Genomic DNA, 20,592 nt, shown 5'->3' on the forward strand with positions numbered 1-20,592 from the left:
CTTTGGGGATTATTTTATATGTACTTATATTTTTGTAATCCTTTTATTCCTCTCTCTCTCTCTCTCTCTCTCTCTCTCTCTCTCTCTCTCTCTCTCTCTCTCTCTCTCTCTCTCTCTCTCTCTCTATGTACTCAACTCTTCCTTAATAATATGGTTCTTTTGATATATTTGAAAAGACAAATCTCTCTCTCTCTCTCTCTCTCTCTCTCTCTCTCTCTCTCTCTCTCTCTCTCTCTCTCTCTCTCTCTCTCTCTCTCTCTCTCTCTCTCTCTTTCTTGGATTCTCTACTCTTTCCTGTGTTCTTTATTATTCCTGCAGTCCTTCTGACGCCTTTGTCTCTTAAAGATTGAAATGAAAGAGTCCTATCTCAGATGACTGAGTACTGGAGATAGTCCTTCATGCTTGACTGATTTCTGACTTCACTCTTTTAAAACCTTTGACTTCCAGGAACAAATAATCAATATTTTTCTATTCTTCTTCTTCTAGTTTCTTAGACATTTGCAGAACCTGGATATATAACATGGATTCCAGTTTTTCCTCTCCATGGAAACTGCCATTAACGGTGAGGAAATGCTCTAAGAGGTAGACACTACTCAAAGGAGTATTCATGTCCTCATAAAAACTTATGGTACAATTTTGACATGAAGAATTTTGCATTTCCAATTCTTCCCACTTGATATAAACAAATGACTGTTAAGCATTTTGAGATACTTTCTTGAGTACATAACTATTTTGATATTAATTGTTAATGATTTTTCTTCTTATAAATACAAAGAATAAATATACTTTAAACTAACAAATAAAATTTAATTACATATATTTACAATTATAAAAGATTGAGGTAGGCCTAACATAAGAATAGAATTATCTACATTTGAGATAATTTTGGTAGCAGGAAGTTTTTTATCAAAAGAAAAAAAAATGTGTTAAGCATTGATAAAAGACTGAAAATTGGTATCTGGTGAAACTAGAGGAGTTCAAATGGAAGACAAGTTAGACTATGGTCAAACTATTAAGTATAAATGGAAGATTTATTAAGTAAAGTTAGACTATGATCAAAATATAAGGTTGTGGTGGCCTGGTGGTAGCGTCCTTGCCTGGTGATTGCGAGACTGGGGTTCAACTCCCGCTCAAACTTAAGTTAGTTTCTTTTGTAGTTGCAACCTCACCATCCTTGTGAGCTAAGAATGGGGTGTTTGGGGGAGTCAATTGGTCTATCTGTGGAGTCATCAGCAGCCATTGCCTGTCCCTCCTTAGTCCTGGCTTGGGTGGAGAGGGGGCTTGGGGCAGCGTCTAGGGCATTGTCATGCTTGATAGGGCAATATCACTGTCCCTTGCCTCTGCCATTCATGTGTGGCCTTTGAATCATTAAGCAAATGGAAGTATTACTAGGTTAAGTTAGACCCAATAAGTATAAATAGAAGATGAATTAAGTCAAAACAAAACAAAAGGATAAACGAATCCATGGCAAAAGAATATATCATAATCATGAAAATTTATATCCTTTTGTCATTCGAGCATGCACCAGAAACAACCTCCATAAAAGATTTGTGTATATCGAAGATCTATGAATATCAATCTATGATTATACTATTATACATAATGTCAAAACTCCCAAACTGTTCTTTTTAAAATCTCTTCACAGGATTGGCTTGAGACTTCACTGCAGTCGAAGAATTCCAAAACGGTAAGTTACTTCTCTCGCAAAGTATATGACTCCAAATTTACAGTATACAGTTAATAGTATTTTCTTAGATGGAACTTTTACCAAAACAAGTTTTTCGATTTGCCGCTTCATTTCTCGCGTCTCTTTGTAAGAATATAGACGATTTTTTTAGGCAAAATTTTTTGTTGAATATCATCTTTTAGAATTGTTAGTTTTTTCACCAATCGTGATACCCCTGAAAGATATCTTTTACTTTGTTTTGATAAAATTATTCGCATGTGAGACTTTCTATGTTTCCATACAGGATCAGGAAGGATGCTCATGTCCAGAGAAGAAAAGAACATTCCAGTTTGGTTCTAGGAGACTCCCCTCTTCTAATGATTGCCTCCATATTTCAAAGGATGAAAAGATGGAGTTTGAACTAACCTGAAAATAACATTGCTTTTAATTTGTCTCTGTTGCACTTCTTAAGAATAGTGTGACGCAGCCGAGAGAGGGTTGTGAACTCAAAGGCAGGTTGGAAATGACTGAGTTATATTATTGTGGAACACTCTCCTTATATACAAAACCTCAAGGCAACAGGACATAACAAGTTCACAAGACAGACAATATCACAGAGGAAAAACCAGACATGAATTTTCATGTTCGTTTTAGTGCGAGGGAAGAGCGAAGATACAAGCATAATATATACAAAAGGAATTATGTACAATTGTGTGAAACACGGTTGGTACATGGCTCCCCCCCTAAAAATGACATACTGTACATGTTAAATATGGCGCCCTGATCTAGAGAGGCGAACTGTAGGCGGGTCATCTGGCAGAAGATAAGCAGGTTTTAGACGATCAATGGAGACCCAGTCTTTTTTGCCCCGAATGTTTAGGATGAATGCTTTCGGACTGCGTCGGATCACAAGGAAAGGGCCCGTGTAAGGGGGCGTTAGTGGTGGCTTGCTGGTGTCGTTGCGCAGGAAGACGTGCATTGCAGAGTGCAAGTCCGTTGGTATGTGATGCTTCGCTGGGGGCTTGTAAGTCTGGCGGCACGGAGTAAATTTTCCCACGACGTGACGTATGCGCTGGAGATCGTCGGAGGAGGTTGTAGAAGGAAAAAATTCAGCAGGGACGACCAACGGGTCGCCATACACCATTTCGGCTGACGAGACGTCGAGGGCGTCTTTAGGAGTGGTCCTTAGTCCAAGGAGGACCCAGGGAAGCTGAGTAAACCAGTTGCAATCCTTGCAGCGGGACATCAAAGCTGCTTTGAGGGTGCGATGAAAACGTTCAACCATTCCATTGGCAGCGGGGTTGTAGGCCGTTGTCTGATGTAGGGTGGTGCCCAGGAGATTCGCTAATGACGTCCATAATTGAGAGGTGAAAGTGGTTCCCCTGTCAGAAGTAATATGCTCAGGGATACCGAATCTTGAAATCCATCCAGAGAGTAAGGCAGATGTACATGAGGCGGACGTTGCAGTTTCCATGGGAATGGCTTCAGGCCAACGAGTGGAGCGGTCGATGACGGTAAACAGGTAACGATGTCCTTGTGATGTGGGTAGGGGGCCTACAACATCGACGTGAATGTATGCGAAACGACGAAGAGGTTGAGGAAAGGTGCCCACTCCTGAATCCGTGTGTCGATGTACTTTGGAAGTTTGGCAAGAAGTACAGGCACGGACCCAATTCTTAGCATCCTTAGAAATGCCGAGCCAAATGAACTTTGCCTTCAGCAGCTGTGCAGTAGAACGGCACGAGGGATGTGAAAGGCCGTGGATGATATCAAACACCTGTCGGCGCATGGGAGCAGGAATCCAAGGTCGCGGTCTACCAGTACTGACGTCACAGAGGAGGGTGGTGTTGGAGTCTTCGAGGGGAAAATCCTCCCAACGGAGGGACGTGCAGGATGTCCTACAAGCTTGATACTCTGGATCATGTCGTTGGGCTTCAGCCAGGGCGTTGTAATCCAATCCCAGTTGAACGGCAGCCAACGTGTTTCTTGACAGGGCATCGGCAACGGGATTCATTTTCCCAGGGACGTATTGGAGGGTGCAATTGTATTCAGCCACGGCGGAGAGATGTCGGCGTTGACGGGCGGACCAGGCGTCAGACTGTCGAGTGAAGGCGTGCACCGGAGGCATGTGGTCTGTGCGAATGACGAAGGGTGTACCTTCTAAGAAATGGCGAAAGTGACGGACAGCCAAGTGCACCGCCAGCAATTCTCGATCTAAGGTAGAATAACCCGATTCTGCCTTGGACAGTTTTCTGCTGAAGAAGGCCAATGGGCGGGGCGAGCCTTTGACCACCTGCTCGAGTACTGCACCAATAGCGACGTCGCTGGCATCGGTGGAGAGAAGGAGAGGGGCGTGTGGGATAGGAAAAGTGAGAGCCGCAGCAGTTGATAGGGCCTTCTTTGCATTGCAGAAGGCTGCTTCTTGAAGGGGACCCCACTTCAGGTCCTTTGGCTTGCCCTTGAGGGAGGCGTAGAGGGGAGCAAGAGTGGCGGCAATGGCTGGCAGAAAACGGTGATAATAGTTTATCATGCCCAAGAATTCCTGCAGAGCTTTGACGGTCGAGGGCGCGGGGAAATTCTGAACGGCTGCTACCTTCTCAGGGAGGGGATGGACTCCTTCAGAAGTGATACGGTGCCCTAAGAACGACACTTCGTTGGCGCCAAAGGTACACTTGTCGTACCGGACTACAAGGCTGTTTTGTTGCAGGCGGTCGAGCACGATGCGCAGGTGACGGAGGTGTTCCTCTTTTGAAGAGGAGAACACAAGTATGTCGTCCACATAACATACACAGAAAGGGAGGTCCCCTAAGATGCCATCCATGAGACATTGAAAGGTTGCCCCAGCATTACGAAGGCCAAAACAGGAGTAATTGAAGGTGTATGTGCCAAACGGAGTGGTGATGGCGGTCTTGGGGATGTCCAATGGGTTCATAGGCACCTGATAATACCCCTTCAAGAGGTCGAGCGTAGAGAAAACCTTCGCTTTGTGCAGGTAGGAGGTTACATCGGCAATGTTTGGGAGGGGGTAGTGATCCGGTTCTGTTTGCATGTTCAGGCGCCTGTAATCCCCGCACGGACGGAGGGAGCCGTCTTTCTTCAGAACGATGTGTAAGGGTGACGACCATGGGCTGGAGGCCTTTTGGCAAAGGCCCATTTTCTCCATTTCGGCGAACGTCTGTTTGGCGGCTGCCAATCGTTCCGGTGCCAGACGTCTGAATTTTGCGAAGACTGGGGGTCCCTTCTTCTTGATATGGTGATAAATACCGTGCTTGGCAGGAACCGTGGGCGTTTGGCGAAGTTCCGGACGGAAAACTTCCGGGTAGGACGTGAGGAGGTGGGCGTAGGGATCCGTGGGTGCGCTGATGTGGAGAGCGAGGTTAGAGGAGGCGGGTTGAAGAGGTGTCGACAAGTACGAGTCTGCGTTGACCAGTCGTCGGTGGGCGACATCGACCAGAAGGTGGAAATGAGAGAGGAAATCCGCACCGAGGATTGGCATTGTGACGTCAGCAACGAGAAACTAACAATTGAATTTACCGTTTCCGAACGATAACATGAGGTTCTCGTAACCGTAGGTGGGTATCGCAGATCCGTTGGCAGCTACCAAGCGGACGTCGGCAGATGTAGGCAGACTACGTTGTGCCTTGAAGAGTTTCCTTGGCAAAAGAGAGCGACAAGCACCCATGTCTACCAAAAATCGCACGCCCGTTCCTGCATCCTGTAAAAAGAAAAGATTAGAAACATGGGAGGCCACCGCCACAAGCGATGGCCTACTTACACGTTTTTTGGCCACTGACAATCTTTGGCACATTTCTTCGCGGTTGCCCCGAATCTGAAGTGGTAGTAGCAAAACTGCGGCGGATGGGAAGTAGTAAGTGGCTGCAGAAGTCGTTTGTTGGGGCGCAAGCGATTGGTGGGTGGTGGGCGGCTGTGTCGCCGCTTCGGCACGTCACGGAGTAGGCGTGTATGTCCTACTGCATTCATGTCGGCTTCGGTTGACTTTGAATAGGCATCCTCGTCGTCAGGGGTGGAGGCGTTGATGGAGGTCTTGAAGTGGCTGTCCATAAGGGCATCGGCTTTAGTCATCAAGTCCTTTATGGGTAAACTATCGACATCGGGTATGGCAGCGCGTACAGGTTCAGGTAAACGGCGTATCCAAAGGGCACGGAGTAGGTTCACTTCACGAGGAGAGCCGTCTGCGGCAGGTTGAAGGCGAGCGATACTGGTCATTTCCCTGACGGCAAGCGAAGCCCTTTGGTCCCCCAACGGTTGTTGCGAGAGCTGAAAAAGCTTTGCTATACGGGCGGCTGGCGACGGCGAGTACTGCTGCAGAAGGTATGATTTGAGGGCGTCATACGCTATTGGGGTGTCTCCTTGTTCACAAAGCCAGTCGGATATTTCTGGGAAGGTGTCCTCGGGTATCGCCGCGAGAACATAATCCGCTTTGGTGGTTGAGCGAGTCACGCCCCTGATATGAAAGTGGACTTCAGCGCGTTGAAACCAAGCAAACGCCTCTACAGTGGCGAACGGTGAAAGTTTCAATGGGGCGGCCGCGGCGCCAACTGATGTAGTCTCCGTCATAGTACCAATGATGGAGGGGCGAGGGAGGTGGGGGTGGAAGGCAGTGGGAGCGAGTCGACTTCCGGGGTCACCAATGTGACGGAGCCGAGAGAGGGTTATGAACTCAAAGGCAGGTTGGAAACAACTGAGTTATATTATTGTGGAACACTCTCCTTATATACAAAACCTCAAGGCAACAGGACATAACAAGTTCACAAGACAGACAATATCACAGAGGAAAAACCAGACATGAATTTTCATGTTCGTTTTAGTGCGAAGGAAGAGCGAAGATACAAGCATAATATATACAAAAGGAATTATGTACAATTGTGTGAAACACGGTTGGTACAATACCGAAGCCCTGAGTGACCAGCCCTGAGCGACCTGATCCCAGCTTGCGTGGTCTAAAAGCATTAGGTCTCTTCGCTATACGTTGACCAGCAATCTTTCTGACCTGATCCCTGCTTGAGTAAGTCTCAAAGCAATAGGTCTTTTCTTTCTACGTCTGCATATGCAAAAGAAAAAGGGACTAATTTTAAAGTGGATTCGTATAGGTATGCAGAACATATTCTCGACTACCTCTCTGTCCTAAGTCTTAAGTACCAAGGTGGCTACAGTATTTTGTGAAAGCAGGTAAGCGGGTCTTCTTTTACCTTTATTTTGATACAAAGTATCATCATAATTCACATGTAAGACTTTCTTTCTAATGAGGGGTTGTGGTATCCTATTTTGGATCTGAATTAGAGATAAATTTTAATATCAAACATTTTAGATTTCTAAGAGGAAATAAATCCTAATATCTGAAACGTTTTAGATTTCTAATGGGAAACAGATTCTAATATCTGAAACGTTTTAGATTTCTAATGGGAAATAAATTCTAATATATGAAACATTTTAGATTTCTATTGGGAAATAATTCTAATATATGAAACATTTTAGATTTCTAATGGGAAATAAATCCTAATATCTGAAACATTTTAAATTTCTAATGTGAAATAAATTCTAATTGAAACATATTAGATTTCAAATGGGAAATAAATCCTAATATCTGAAACATTCTAGATTTTTAATGGGAAATTAATTCTAATATCTGAAACATTTTAGATTTGTAATGGTTCGTAAATTCTAATTTATGAAACTTTTAGATTTCTAATGGGAAATAAATTCTAACATATGAAATATTTTAAATTTCTAATGGGAAATTAACTCTGGCTGACATTCTGCTCGGGTTAGAGACCTGCTCAAGTTTAATCATTTCTGAGCTCTTTGTCTTCCCATGGAATAGTTACAGCTGATGATGATGATGATGATAATTATGAAGATGATGATGGCGGTGGTGTCTGCAACCTCATCCTTGTGAGCTTAGGATGGAATGTTTGGGGAAGCCTATAGGTCTACCTACCGAGTCATCAGCAACCATTGGTTGACCCTCCCTGGTACTACCTTGGTTAGAGTTAGTGTATATAGGGTTAGTCTCTATGGCATTGTCAATATTCATTGCCTCTGGCACTCATAAGTAGCCTTTTAAACCTGTTGTATTATTTAATGGTAGATTTCTGCCTCCTGAAATATGCTAGTTAATTTGATTTCCTTATTACCGCCAAGGAAAAAAGATATGTAAAACATTATGTAAATATAAGACTGCTCTTCTCCAAAGTCAAAGAGAATGATGAGGTTTTCTTCCAGATATCCACACCAGATAAACCATTAAAACTAGTATTATATCTTTAATTACTAACAACTAGTATTGAAAAAGTGTTAAGTGTGCTTTGGGATTAGCAATCGTAGTAGCTGATTTAATTAGATTATGATTTGAGTATGAAAGCCCTTTTGTATACGCATTCCCATACTTATACTCGTATGTATGCGTATACTCTTATTAGAGGCAAGGCCAATAGTTATTCTATTGGCCTTGATTAGAGGCATGGACATACGTAACGCATGCTCGTGTTTATTACACACGTCCTTGCAAATACGTGACGTCTGTGCGAATACATAGTCCGTGTGAATACACATGTCCGTACGTATGTGTACACCCATACATTGTACGCTTGTACATATGAATTAATATATATCTTCACATGTTTATAGGTCTATATACGTGTGTGTATATCTATATGCGAATAAATGTACATACATATATGTATCTTTTAATATAGATAGAAATAGATATAATTTAGATAATTACCACAATAGCCTACAATAATTCTGAACATAATTCCAAACATAACTACCATTGTCACTGACTACACAATATCAAACCAGTGGGAGCATACAAAACCACATTCACATGTGGCCTCGCGCACACAAACAAGTTTTAATCCAAAATCTATCTGCACATATGTGTCTGTCATTCTTCGGTCCTTTCCATCCAAAAGGTTAATGTCGGGTCAGGGGAAGTTCCTGAAACTTCCTCAGAAGTGGAAGCGAATGTCTTGAAGACGTCTCTCCCAGCTGAGGCCCATTGTCGGCTGATATTCACGATGGCATAAGAGTAGACACATCTGTGACCCTTTGAACAATCTAAACTTATTTCTTTTCTTAGGTCGGTTTTCGTATGGAAAATAGATTTCTGTAGATTTGGTCATTTCTTCTTTTTTCATGACCTATCTTTTCAAAGTTAAAGTGTATGATTTTCTTTTGTTTATTTTTTTTATTTTCTCTTTTTAGAAGATGTACTCTTGTATTTACTATCTTTTTAAAAGTTATATTATGTCATTTTCTTTGTTTGATCATTGATTTTATACGTGCTTTATGTTTATATGTGTTCTGGAAACAAAGGTATCTTTCAAACTCTGGTAGTAAAAATAATAATTTTCAGAATTCTAAGTAGCATTATTATTGCAAATAACTATTGATATGTAGTGGAAAAATTATGCTCGATTTTTATCAATTCTTTATAGACTATTTATCTCTTAATATTTTAGTGACCAAAATTAATGTCTTTATTACAAAATTACTATAAAATTCGTAAATGAAGAGATATTGCAGAAAGAAAATTAAGTTTGCCATACCGGAGCCCGATTTATTTTCAGTAATAAAGTGAGTAAAGTCTTATTTAACCACAAATCTAATTAAATTACTTTTGCAATAAAACTAGAGCCGAATAATGCTATTTCTAACAAGCTTGGAGCTTTAATGATTTCTGAGTAAACTTAAATTGCCTCCTGGCTAGTAGAGTAGTAACGTGTTTGCCTAGCATTTGCATGGCAAGAGATCGATCCCCGCCCAGGACCGCGAGTTAAAGCTGTTTACTGGGAAGGCCACTGCTATGCTTGGGCACCACAGTGGAGGGTTAGGCTTGCCCGGCTGACGTTCTATTGAGTATCTATTATGATGGAACCGGAACTGAAGCCAGTCACCTTTTAACCTTTAATAAACCGAAAATGGAACAAACTTTAGAAATTTACAGAAATTAAACAGAGCATTAATATACAGTGATTTAGCAAAATTGTGTAAATTTTGAAGTCTGGCTCTACATAATATATTACATTTACATAAAGACTTGATGTTACCATCTTGTAATCCTTAATTTCATCAGCCAGAAAGGCGTTAGATCTTTTTATCATAAATGTAAGTGTATAAACTTCTTTATGTAATAAGCTTTTGATATAATATATAAACTTATTTTTCAAATTAATAGAAAAACACAATACCTTCAAAATAATATTTAGATACATGATCGAAAATTTAAGAAATAAATTAAATAATTTAAAAAATTTGAATATTTTTCTCTAATATGAATACGAATGAAATTCCAATTTATTATTCATTGATCTTTTAAAAGTGTACTACTTTAAGAATGATATATGGACACATGATCCATAATTTATAAAAAAAAAATACAAATATTTATAATATACCAAAAAATATATAATTTTTCTCCTTATAAATAAAATTCCATTTGATTAGTCTTTACTCTTTTAGAAACAGAACATAGACCCAATTTATACAATCTTAAATTAGTAATTAAACAAAAATTATAATTGTTTTCTCTTATCAATAAAATTCCATTTGATTAATCTTTTAACTATTTTAAGAGTTGAACATGACCCAATTTTCATGAGTGAAAATCCATCGAGTCCTTTTTTATCACAGAGCTTCATCAAAATGGATTAATGTTTTGTACTCCCATTCAATTTCGATAAGTCAAATATGATTTTATTCCTTTTTAGACATATCTGTTTATATGATATTGACTCTTGACATTCGGATTAAAAGGACTGATTGTGATACACTATAGTCAATTTCTTTTAGCGAGGCAGTTTTGCACCGACTCGCACAGGTGCCCTTATATCGCGGAAAAGTTTCCTGATCGCTGATTGGTTAGAATTATCTTGTCCAACCAATCAGCGATCAGGAAACATTTCCTAGCTTAAAGTGCACCGCTTCCAGTCGGTGCAAATCTGCCTCGCTAAAAAAAATTGACTATAGTTTTCTACTCGCTCTTTTGATACTGGTGACTATTTACTTTTAGTAATGGTGATAATTTGATATAAAATGCGTTTTCCCTAAATAGCATTTTCAGTTTAGTTAGCTTCCAATATTATTGATTTAGAAATTGATGCATAAACACGCAACAGATTATTTTTGGTGTAAGAATGCATAGTTTTCCACTTTTAAAATTCAAATCCTTTAATAGATGATAGAAGATAGACATTTATCACGGCACCTACATTCTCTCTCTCTCTCTCTCTCTCTCTCTCTCTTAGTATAGCACCTACATTCTCTCTCTCTCTCTCTCTCTCTCTCTCTCTCTCTCTTAGCATAGCACCTACATTCTCTCTCTCTCTCTCTCTCTCTCTCTCTCTCTCTCTCTTAGCATAGCACCTACATTCTCTCTCTCTCTCTCTCTCTCTCTCTCTCTTAGCATAGCACCTACATTCTCTCTCTCTCTCTCTCTCTCTCTCTCTCTCTTAGCATAGCACCTACATTCTCTCTCTCTCTCTCTCTCTCTCTCTCTCTCTCTTAGCATAGCACCTACATTCTCTCTCTCTCTCTCTCTCTCTCTCTCTGTCTCTCTCTCTCTCTCTTAGCATAGCACCTACATTCTCTCTCTCTTTCTCTCTCTCTCTCTCTCTCTCTCTCTCTCTCTCTCTCCCTCTCTCTTAGCATAGTACCTACATTATCTCTCTCTCTCTCTCTCTCTCTCTCTCTCTCTCTCTCTATCTTAGCATAGCACCTACGTTCTTTCTCCTCTCTCTTAGCAAAGCACCTGCATTCTCTCTCTCTCTCTCTCTCTCTCTCTCTCTCTCTCTCTCTTTTAGCATAGCACCTACGTTCTTTCTCCTCTCTCTCTCTCTCTCTCTCTCTCTCTCTCTGGAATTGAAAACATACAACTCCACTCAATGTGGCAATTTCTTTAAATACATAATAGCAAATACTTGGAACAGACATTCAGCAGATGTAGTAAACAGTAACACGGTAAACGAGTTCGAGAATAAGTTAGACAAGATCATGAGAACTCTAAATGCTTAAACTAAATCTCTCTACCAAAGAGTAAATGGAGTCTCCGCGGATGTACTAAAGTCTCTCTCTCTCTCTCTCTCTCTCTCTCTCTCTCTCTCTCTCTCTCTTTCTCCTAAAAAAGCAACTTGTAAAACTCATATCTTGTTTTATCGCTGCATCTATAAAATATTAAGGCATCTGTTCCAATAGCCAATACATATCCATCATGATTTTGTAATCTTAAATTTATGAACTGTGATTGAATTCCAATTTTTAGAACTTGTAAGATTCATGGTGCATTCACATAACCAGAGTGCTTTTTGTCTCTTATCTTTTATCTCCTTATTTACTAATTCTACAAACGTTTTAGAGAGATACAAGACTATTCTAGTATGCTCCTTATTTGCTAATTCTACAAACGTTTTAGAGACACGCAAGGCTATTCTAGCGTGCTCCTGTTTTACTAATTCTACAAATGTTTTAGAGAGAGACAAAACTATTCTAGCGTGCTCCTTATCTATTAGTTCTACAACATTTTAGAGAGACAAAAACTATTCTAGCGTGTTCCTTATTTACTAATTCTACAAACGTTCTAGACACAAAACTATTCTAGCGTGCTCCTTATTTACTAATTCTACAAACGTTTTAGAGAGAGAGAGAGAGAAAACTATTCTAGCGTGCTCCTTATTTACTAATTCTACAAATGTTTTACAGACTAAAAACTATTTTAGCGTGCTATATCAATGTGTATAAATCTACACTAGTTTTCACTAAACGTTTAAGCTACTTAAAACCAAACTGTTAAAGAAAACGTAATTTTAATCGGAAACTCTTTAAAAAATTTTATTGTTCTCAGCCATATTTCAGTAAAATAAAGACGACCGTAATTTTACGGTATTTTATTATATTTGCGGGTTGGTGACCATAATATCAATTATTTACGTCAACATATCCGTTTTTAAAACTGTAAGTACCTGGCAACATACAGTAAATTCCAGGTTTTTTTCACCATTTTATGGCAAATTTTCAAGTGTATTCTAGCATGCTACATTAATGTAGTCTATAAATCTATATTAGTTCATACCAAGACATATCCCCCACTCCAGAGCACACGTGATATATAGAAATATTCCCAATCTTTACAATTTTATGGCAAATTTTCAAGTTTATTCTAGAATGCTACAATAATGTAGTCTATAAATCTATATTAGTTCATACCAAGACATATCCCCCACTCCAGAACGCACGTGATATATAGAAATATTCCCAATCTTTACCATTTTATGGCAAATTTTCAAGTTTATTCTAGCATGCTACATTATTGTAGTCTATAAATCTATATTAGTTCATACCAAGACATATCCCCCACGCCAGAGCACACGTGATATATAGAAATATTCCCAATCTTTACCATTTTATGGCAAATTTTCATGTTTATTCTAGCATGCTACAATAATGTAGTCTATAAATCTATATTAGTTCATACCAAGACATATCCCCCACTCCAGAGCACACGTGATATATAGAAATATTCCCAATCTTTACCATTTTATGGCAAATTTTCAAGTTTATTCTAGCATGCTACAATAATGTAGTCTATAAATCTATATTAGTTCATACCAAGACATATCCCCCACTCCAGAACGCACGTGATATATAGAAATATTCCCAATCTTTACCATTTTATGGCAAATTTTCAAGTTTATTCTAGCATGCTACAATAATGTAGTCTATAAATCTATATTAGTTCATACCAAGACATATCCCCCACTCCAGAACACACGTGATATATAGAAATATTCCCAATCTTTACCATTTTATGGCAAATTTTCAAGTTTATTCTAGCATGCTACAATAATGTAGTCTATAAATCTATATTAGTTCATACCAAGACATATCCCCCACTCCAGAGCACAAGTGATATATAGAAATATTCCCAATCTTTACCATTTTATGGCAAATTTTCAAGTTTATTCTAGCATGCTACAATAATGTAGTCTATAAATCTATATTAGTTCATACCAAGACATATCCCCCACTCCAGAGCACAAGTGATATATAGAAATATTCCCAATCTTTACCATTTTATGGCAAATTTTCAAGTTTATTCTAGCATGCTACAATAATGTAGTCTATAAATCTATATTAGTTCATACCAAGACATATCCCCCACTCCAGAACGCACGTGATATATAGAAATATTCCCAATCTTCACCATTTTATGGCAAATTTTCAAGTTTATTCTAGCATGCTACAATAATGTAGTCTATAAATCTATATTAGTTCATACCAAGACATATCCCCCACTCCAGAACACACGTGATATATAGAAATATTCCCAATCTTTACCATTTTATGGCAAATTTTCAAGTTTATTCTAGATTGCTACAATAATGTAGTCTATAAATCTATATTAGTTCATACCAAGACATATCCCCCACTCCAGAGCACAAGTGATATATAGAAATATTCCCAATCTTTACCATTTTATGGCAAATTTTCAAGTTTATTCTAGCATGCTACAATAATGTAGTCTATAAATCTGTATTAGTTCATACCATGACATATTCCCCCACTTCAGAACACAAGTGATATATAGAAATATTCCTAAGCTTTACCATTTTATGGCAAATTTTCAAGTTTATTCTAGCATGCTACAATAATGTAGTCTATAAATCTGTATTAGTTCATACCAAGACATATTCCCCCACTTCAGAACAAAAGTGATATATAGAAATATTCCTAAGCTTTACCATTTTATGGCAAATTTTCAAGTGTATTCTAGCATGCTACATTATTGTAGTCTATAAATCTATATTAGTTCATACCAAGACATATTTCCAGCTCCAGAACACAAGTGACATATAAAAAAAAAATTCCCAATCTTTACCATTTTATGGCAAATTTGTAAGTGCACTCTAGCATGCTACATTAATGTAGTCTATAAATCTAAATTAGTTCATATTAAGACTTATCCCCCCACTCCAGAACACAAGTGATATATAGAAATATTCCTAATATTTACATTTCTCTATAGTAAATTCAATATATAATTTTCATTCGACGAATAAGGGGGCGTGTAAATTTTTTTCTTAAGGAAGGTCCTGCTTAATACTTAAATCTAATACTTAAATCTATTACTTGAATCTAAAGTGCATTGATCTAGCCAAGGTCTTCACTTCTTCACCTTGGATGTCTCATAAAGTTCAATCATCATTTCTGTGTGGACACAGAAAAAAGTCTTATCAAGACCTAACCAATTGAAATAACCTTCCCTTAATTCTCCATGCATTTTTATCTTTTATTATTATTATTATTATTATTATTATTATTATTATTATTATTATTATTATTATTATTATTATTATTATTATTATTATCATTATTATTATTATTATTATTATTAATACTAACAATAATATTTTATTGTTATCTTAATTTTGTGCTTTTGTTATTGTTATTTGGTAATTTTCTATCTTTTATTTTGTGTTATTTTATTATTTTGTTTTTCTTTTTTTATCTTTTAGTTATTTTAATTTTTCATTTTCTAGTTATTTTAATGTTTTATTCTTATTTTGTTATCTGATCTTATTTTATTGTGTTATTCTTTGTTATTTTGTGATTCTTTTATTTTATTATTCTTTGTCATTTTTTTTATTCATTTCGACATTTTGTTTTGTTATTTTGTTAATTTTCTTATCTTCTTATTTCATCATTATTCCAGGTTTTTCGTTGCTCATCTACAACACAGTGGGAGTGACCACACTACAAGATATGTAGGTTCTAAATGTTGCAATCTACAGAAAGTTAAATTGCTAAATTGCTATCTTGTTACCTCCTATACAGACAGCTGTTTAGCTGTTAACTGTAACTTCCATAGTCTCTGATATATTTGGAAATTATAATTATAATTTTTATTATCATTATTATTGTTGTTGTAGTTGTAGGGGTTGTTTTTGTTATTGTTGTAGTTTTCATTATTTTGTTGTATTATTTATATTTAGTTATTTTTGTTGTAGTTTGTGGTGCGGTGTTGGTTGTAGTTTTTATTGGTGTTGTAGTTGTTGTTGCTGTTGTTATTGTAGTTTTAGTTGAAGTTTTAGTTGTAGTTATGGTTGTTGTATTTCAAATCATTATAATTTTCTTAACATAATTATCATAATTTATTTTAACATTTATTATTTTAGTTGTAGTTATTATTATTGTTGTGGTTGTAGAGCTGGTTGTTGTAGCTATTATTATAGTTGTAATGTTACTGGTATAATTTATTTTGTTGCAATTGCTATTTATGTTGTAATTATTGGTTTTGTTGTAATAGTTATTATTATTGTTGTAATAATTATTACTATTGTTGTAGTTATTATCATTGAAGTTGGAGTTTTGTAGCACTTTTTGTTATTGCAATAGTATTTATTATGATATTGGCATTGTTATTGTTGTAGTTGCCCTTAATTTTATTGTCTTGGTTATAGTTTTTGTTTTTTTTTACTCCTGTTGTAGTTACTGTAGTTGGAGTTGTAGCTGATGTTATGTAGATGTCAGTTGTAGCTTTAGCTGTAGTTGTTGTTGTAGCTTTAGCTGTAGCTGTTGTTGTAGCTTTAGCTTTAGCTGTTATTGTAGCTTTAGCTGTTGTTGTAGCTTTAGCTGTTGTTGTAGCTTTAGCTGTGGCTTTAGCTGCAGTTATTGTTGTGGCTTTAGCTGTAGTTGTAGCTGTTATTGAAGCTTTAGCTGTAGCTGTTGTTGTAGCTTTAGCTCTAGCTGTTGTTGCAGCTTTAGCTGTAGCTGTTGTTGTAGCTTTAGCTGTAGTTGTTGTTGTAGCTTTAGCTGTGGCTTTAGCTGTTGTAGCTTTAGCTGTGGCTTTAGCTGTAGTTGTTGTTGTGGCTTTAGCTGTAGTTGTAGCTGTTATTGAAGCTTTAGCTGTAGTTGTTGTTGTAGCTTTATCTGTAGTAGTTGTTGTAGCTTTATCTGTAGTTGTTGTTGTAGCTTTAGCTGTAGTTGTTGTAGTAGCTTTACCTGTAGCTGTTGTAGTAGCTTTACCTGTAGCTGTTGTTGTAGCTTTACCTGTAGCTGTTGTTGTAGCTTTAGCTGTAGCTCTTGTTGTAGCTTTATCTGTAGTTGTTGTTGTAGCTTTAGCTGTAGTTGTTGTAGTAGCTTTACCTGTAGCTGTTGTAGTAGCTTTACCTGTAGCTGTTGTAGTAGCTTTACCTGTAGCTGTTGTTGTAGCTTTGCCTGTAGCTGTTGTTGTAGCTTTAGCTGTAGCTCTTGTTGTAGCTTTAGCTGTAGTTGTTGTTGTAGCTTTAGCTGTGGCTTTAGCTGTTGTTGTAGCTTTAGCTGTGGCTTTAGCTGTAGTTGTAGCTTTAGCTGTGGCTTTAGGTGTAGTTGTTGTTGTGGCTTTAGCTGTAGTTGTAGCTGTTATTGAAACTTTAGCTGTTGTTGTTGTAGGTTTAGTTGTAGCTGTTGTTGTAGCTTTAGCTGTTGTTGTGGCTTTAGCTGTTGTTGTAGCTTTAGCTGTAGTTGTAGCTTTAGCTGTGGCTTTAGCTGTAGTTGTTGTTGTGGCTTTAGCTGTACTTGTAGCTGTTATTGAAGCTGTAGCTGTTGTTGTAGCTTTAGCTGTAGCTGTTGTAGTAAGCTTTAGTTGTAGCTGTTGTTGTAGCTTTAGTTGTAGTTGTTGTTGTAGCTTTAGCTGTTGTTGTAGCTTTAGCTGTGGCTTTAGCTGTAGATGATGTTGTAGCTTTAGCTGTTCTTGTAGTTGTTGTTGTAGCTTTAGCTGTAGTTATTGTTGTAGTTTTTGTTATTAATGTAATTTTTATTGCTGTAGTTGTAGGTTTAGTTGATGTAGTTGCAGTATATAGCTGTAGTAATATTTTTATTTAATGTTGTTGTTATTTTTGTTGTAGTCAGAGGTGTAATTGTTGTTAATTGTTGTTGTTATAGTTCTTGCTTCAGTTTTCGTTGTTTTTATTAGTTATTCTTATTTATCTATTATTGGTGTAGTTGTTAGGTGTATAACAGTCATTAATGTTGTTGTTTGTAGTGGCTGTTGTTGTTGTTGTTGTTAGTATAATCATTGTTATTGCTATTGTTGCAGTTGTTATTGTTACAATAATTAATTTTATATTAGTTATTTTTTTGTTATTTTTCCTGCCATTTTAACTCCCTCCATCATTTTAAGGGCTTTAGTTCTGAAATCTACTAAATATATTGGAGATTTTCATTATCATACCATGACAATGGTATGCACTTTTTTATCATTATTTCAGCTCTAGTTATTGTTGTTGTTAGTATTGTTATTTTTGTAGTTTTTGTTACTGTTTTTGTTACTATTTTTTGCTGTTATTGTTACATATTTCTTGCTCTTTTTATTATTATATATTGCTCATTTTGTTACTTGAAATTGTTGTTTGGTCAAATCTATATTTTTTTTCTTTTTTTTTATATTTTATAGGTTTTTTAGTTTTGTTTTTGTTACTTTTAGTTATTGCTTTTATTTTTACTTTTAGTTATTGTTTTCATTGTTACTTATTATTATTGTTATTGGCGTAGTGTTTATTATCATAGTCTTAACTGCAGTTGTAGCTTTTAATGTTTATTTTTATAGGTTATGAAAGTTGTCCAGTATCATGAGAATAGATGCTCACTAGAACGTCAGTTAGGTACACCCAACCACCCACCATGGTGCCAAAACACAGCACTGACCTCCCTAGTTAACAGCTTAAACTCGCAGTCCAGCGCTGGGATCGATCTGTTGACATCCGAATGCTAGGCGAACGCCTTACCACTGTACTAGCCACTAGGCTTTTAACCTTATTATTATTATTCTACGGAACTCTTCTCTGAGCAAACTATCCTTGGTAGCCGGGTGGTAGTGTCCTTGCCTGGTGATTGCCTATGGGGTTCGAGTGCCGCTCAGTCTCTTTAGTTCCTTTTGTCACTGCAACCTCACTATCCTTGTGAGCTAATTATGAGGGGGTTTGGGGGAGCCCATAGCTCTATCTACTGAGTCATCAGCTGCCATTGTCTGGCCCTTGGTCCTAGCTTGGGTGGAGAGGGGGCTTGGGCACTGATCAAATATATGGTCAGTCTCTAGGTCATTGCCCTACTTGATAGGGCAGTGTCACTGTCCCTTCCCTTTGCCTTTGGTCGCTGCAACCTCACTATCCTTGTGAGCTAAGGATAGCGGGTTTGGGGGACCCCCTATGTCTATATGCTGAGTCATCAGCAGCCATTGCCTGGCCCTCCTTGGTCTTTGGTGGAGAGGAGTTTTGGATACTGATCATGTATATTAATTCTAATAGCCAGGCCTTCTCCATCATAAGGCTTAATACTACACAATATTCTAGAAGTTTTATTCCAGCTGTGACCAAGTTGTGGGATGATCTTCCTAATCGGGTAGCTGAATCAGTAGAACTTCAAAAGTTCAAAGTTGAAGCAAATGTTTTTATGTTGACCAGGCTGACATGAATCTTTTTATAGTTTATTTATGAAATATCTGTTTTTGATGTTGTTAATAGTTTATATAGGACATATCTATTTTGGCGTTGTTAGTGTTTTCAGAATGATTTACTTTTTATTTATTCTCATCATTTATTTATTTCCTTATTTCCTTTCCGCACTGGGCTATTTTTCACTTTTGGAGCCCTTGGGCCTATAGCATCTTGCTATTCCAACTAGGGTTGTAGCGTGGCTAATAATAATAATAATAATAATAATAATAATAATAATAATAATATGGTCAGTCTCTAGGTCATTGTCCTACTTGATAGGGCAATGTCACTGTCCCTTACCTCTGGCATTCACGAGCGGCCTTTAAACCTCTTTGCAAAAGAGAGACAGAGAGAGAGAGAGAGAGAGAGAGAGAGAGAGAGAGAGAGAGAGAGAGTTCCCAGCCAGGGCTCGAGATGAAGTATGAAGGGGAACTGGAATTGAGCAAAAGACTATTTCTGGGGATTCATGGAATTTTGATACGAGCTCTAATAGAAGTTTTGGTGGAGAGTCCTTTCGCGTGTGAGGGGGAGACAGAGACCTGGGAAAAAATATATATGAAAAGAGAAGGGACATGGAAGAAACGCCGAACGACTTATTGGAACAATATTGCCGTGCAATAGAAGTCTGGGAATGGGTGGGAGATATATTGAGGTATGATTTTCTATTTTGCTGTTTCTCTTTTTCTTGGAGGAAATATGATATTCTTTCTGTAAGATTAATTTGCAATATTTTAAAATTTCCTAAGAAAAACTAGAAAATTAGTAAGCGTATTGATAATTCTTTGTATTGTATAAAAGTTAATTTTTAATTTTTCTTATGATTTTTGGCAAAGTTTAAAATTTTAACCTTGAACTCTTCTTCTTTGTAGGGTATAAGTTAACTTGCAGTTTTTCTTATGATTTTAACATAATGTTTAAAGTTTCGACGATTGAATCTCCTAAAATTGCATTCTTATTTCCTGATATAGGCAGCAAAAATTAACACAAACATAATTACTGATAGAAATATAACTATAGAACTCGGGAGTTGTGTCTGTACGGAAAAAGAGTCCCAGTCAGCTCAAAAAATATGTAGAAGCTAGAGGGGCACCCGGTAGAGCGCAGACCTTCGCCGCGGAAACTTATTGCACTATCTTCTGCTCAACTTTGACCTTTGACCTTGACCTTTGACTTTTGACCTTAAAATGTATTAATTGGAATGGATTTTCATACACTCAAATATGAACCAATTTTGAACTCTGACAACAATGTTCAAACTTATGGCTGATTACGCGAATCTGACATTTTGCTTGACTATGACCTTGACCTTTGACCTTAATGTGTAATTATCAATTGGCGTGGATTTTCATGCACTCAAATATGTACTAAGTTTGAACTCTCTGTGACAACGATGTCCAAACTTATGGCTGATTACGCTAATTGAACATTTTGCTTGAC

General features: G+C 37.4%; 1 protein-coding gene and 1 long non-coding RNA gene across 2 annotated transcripts in view; both read left to right on the plus strand.

Moving 5' to 3' along the window:
• LOC137621247 (uncharacterized) overlaps positions 1 to 2,232 on the plus strand; it is a 438,969-nt gene extending 436,737 nt beyond the window's left edge. Inside the window, exons 2-3 of the long non-coding RNA XR_011040192.1 lie at positions 1,646 to 1,687; positions 1,971 to 2,232. This is a non-coding gene — a long non-coding RNA (uncharacterized lncRNA). The remainder of the gene's footprint in view (positions 1 to 1,645; positions 1,688 to 1,970) is intronic.
• Positions 2,233 to 16,206: 13,974 nt separating this feature from the next.
• Positions 16,207 to 20,592, plus strand: part of LOC137621043 (NADH-quinone oxidoreductase subunit N-like) — a 15,504-nt gene continuing 11,118 nt past the window's right edge. Inside the window, exon 1 of the mRNA XM_068351481.1 lies at positions 16,207 to 17,295. Coding sequence (XP_068207582.1) covers positions 16,207 to 17,295 — 1,089 coding nt within the window. The remainder of the gene's footprint in view (positions 17,296 to 20,592) is intronic.

This window comes from Palaemon carinicauda, chromosome 27 (genome assembly GCF_036898095.1).
Source record: "Palaemon carinicauda isolate YSFRI2023 chromosome 27, ASM3689809v2, whole genome shotgun sequence".
In the NCBI taxonomy this organism is placed as follows: domain Eukaryota; kingdom Metazoa; phylum Arthropoda; class Malacostraca; order Decapoda; family Palaemonidae; genus Palaemon; species Palaemon carinicauda.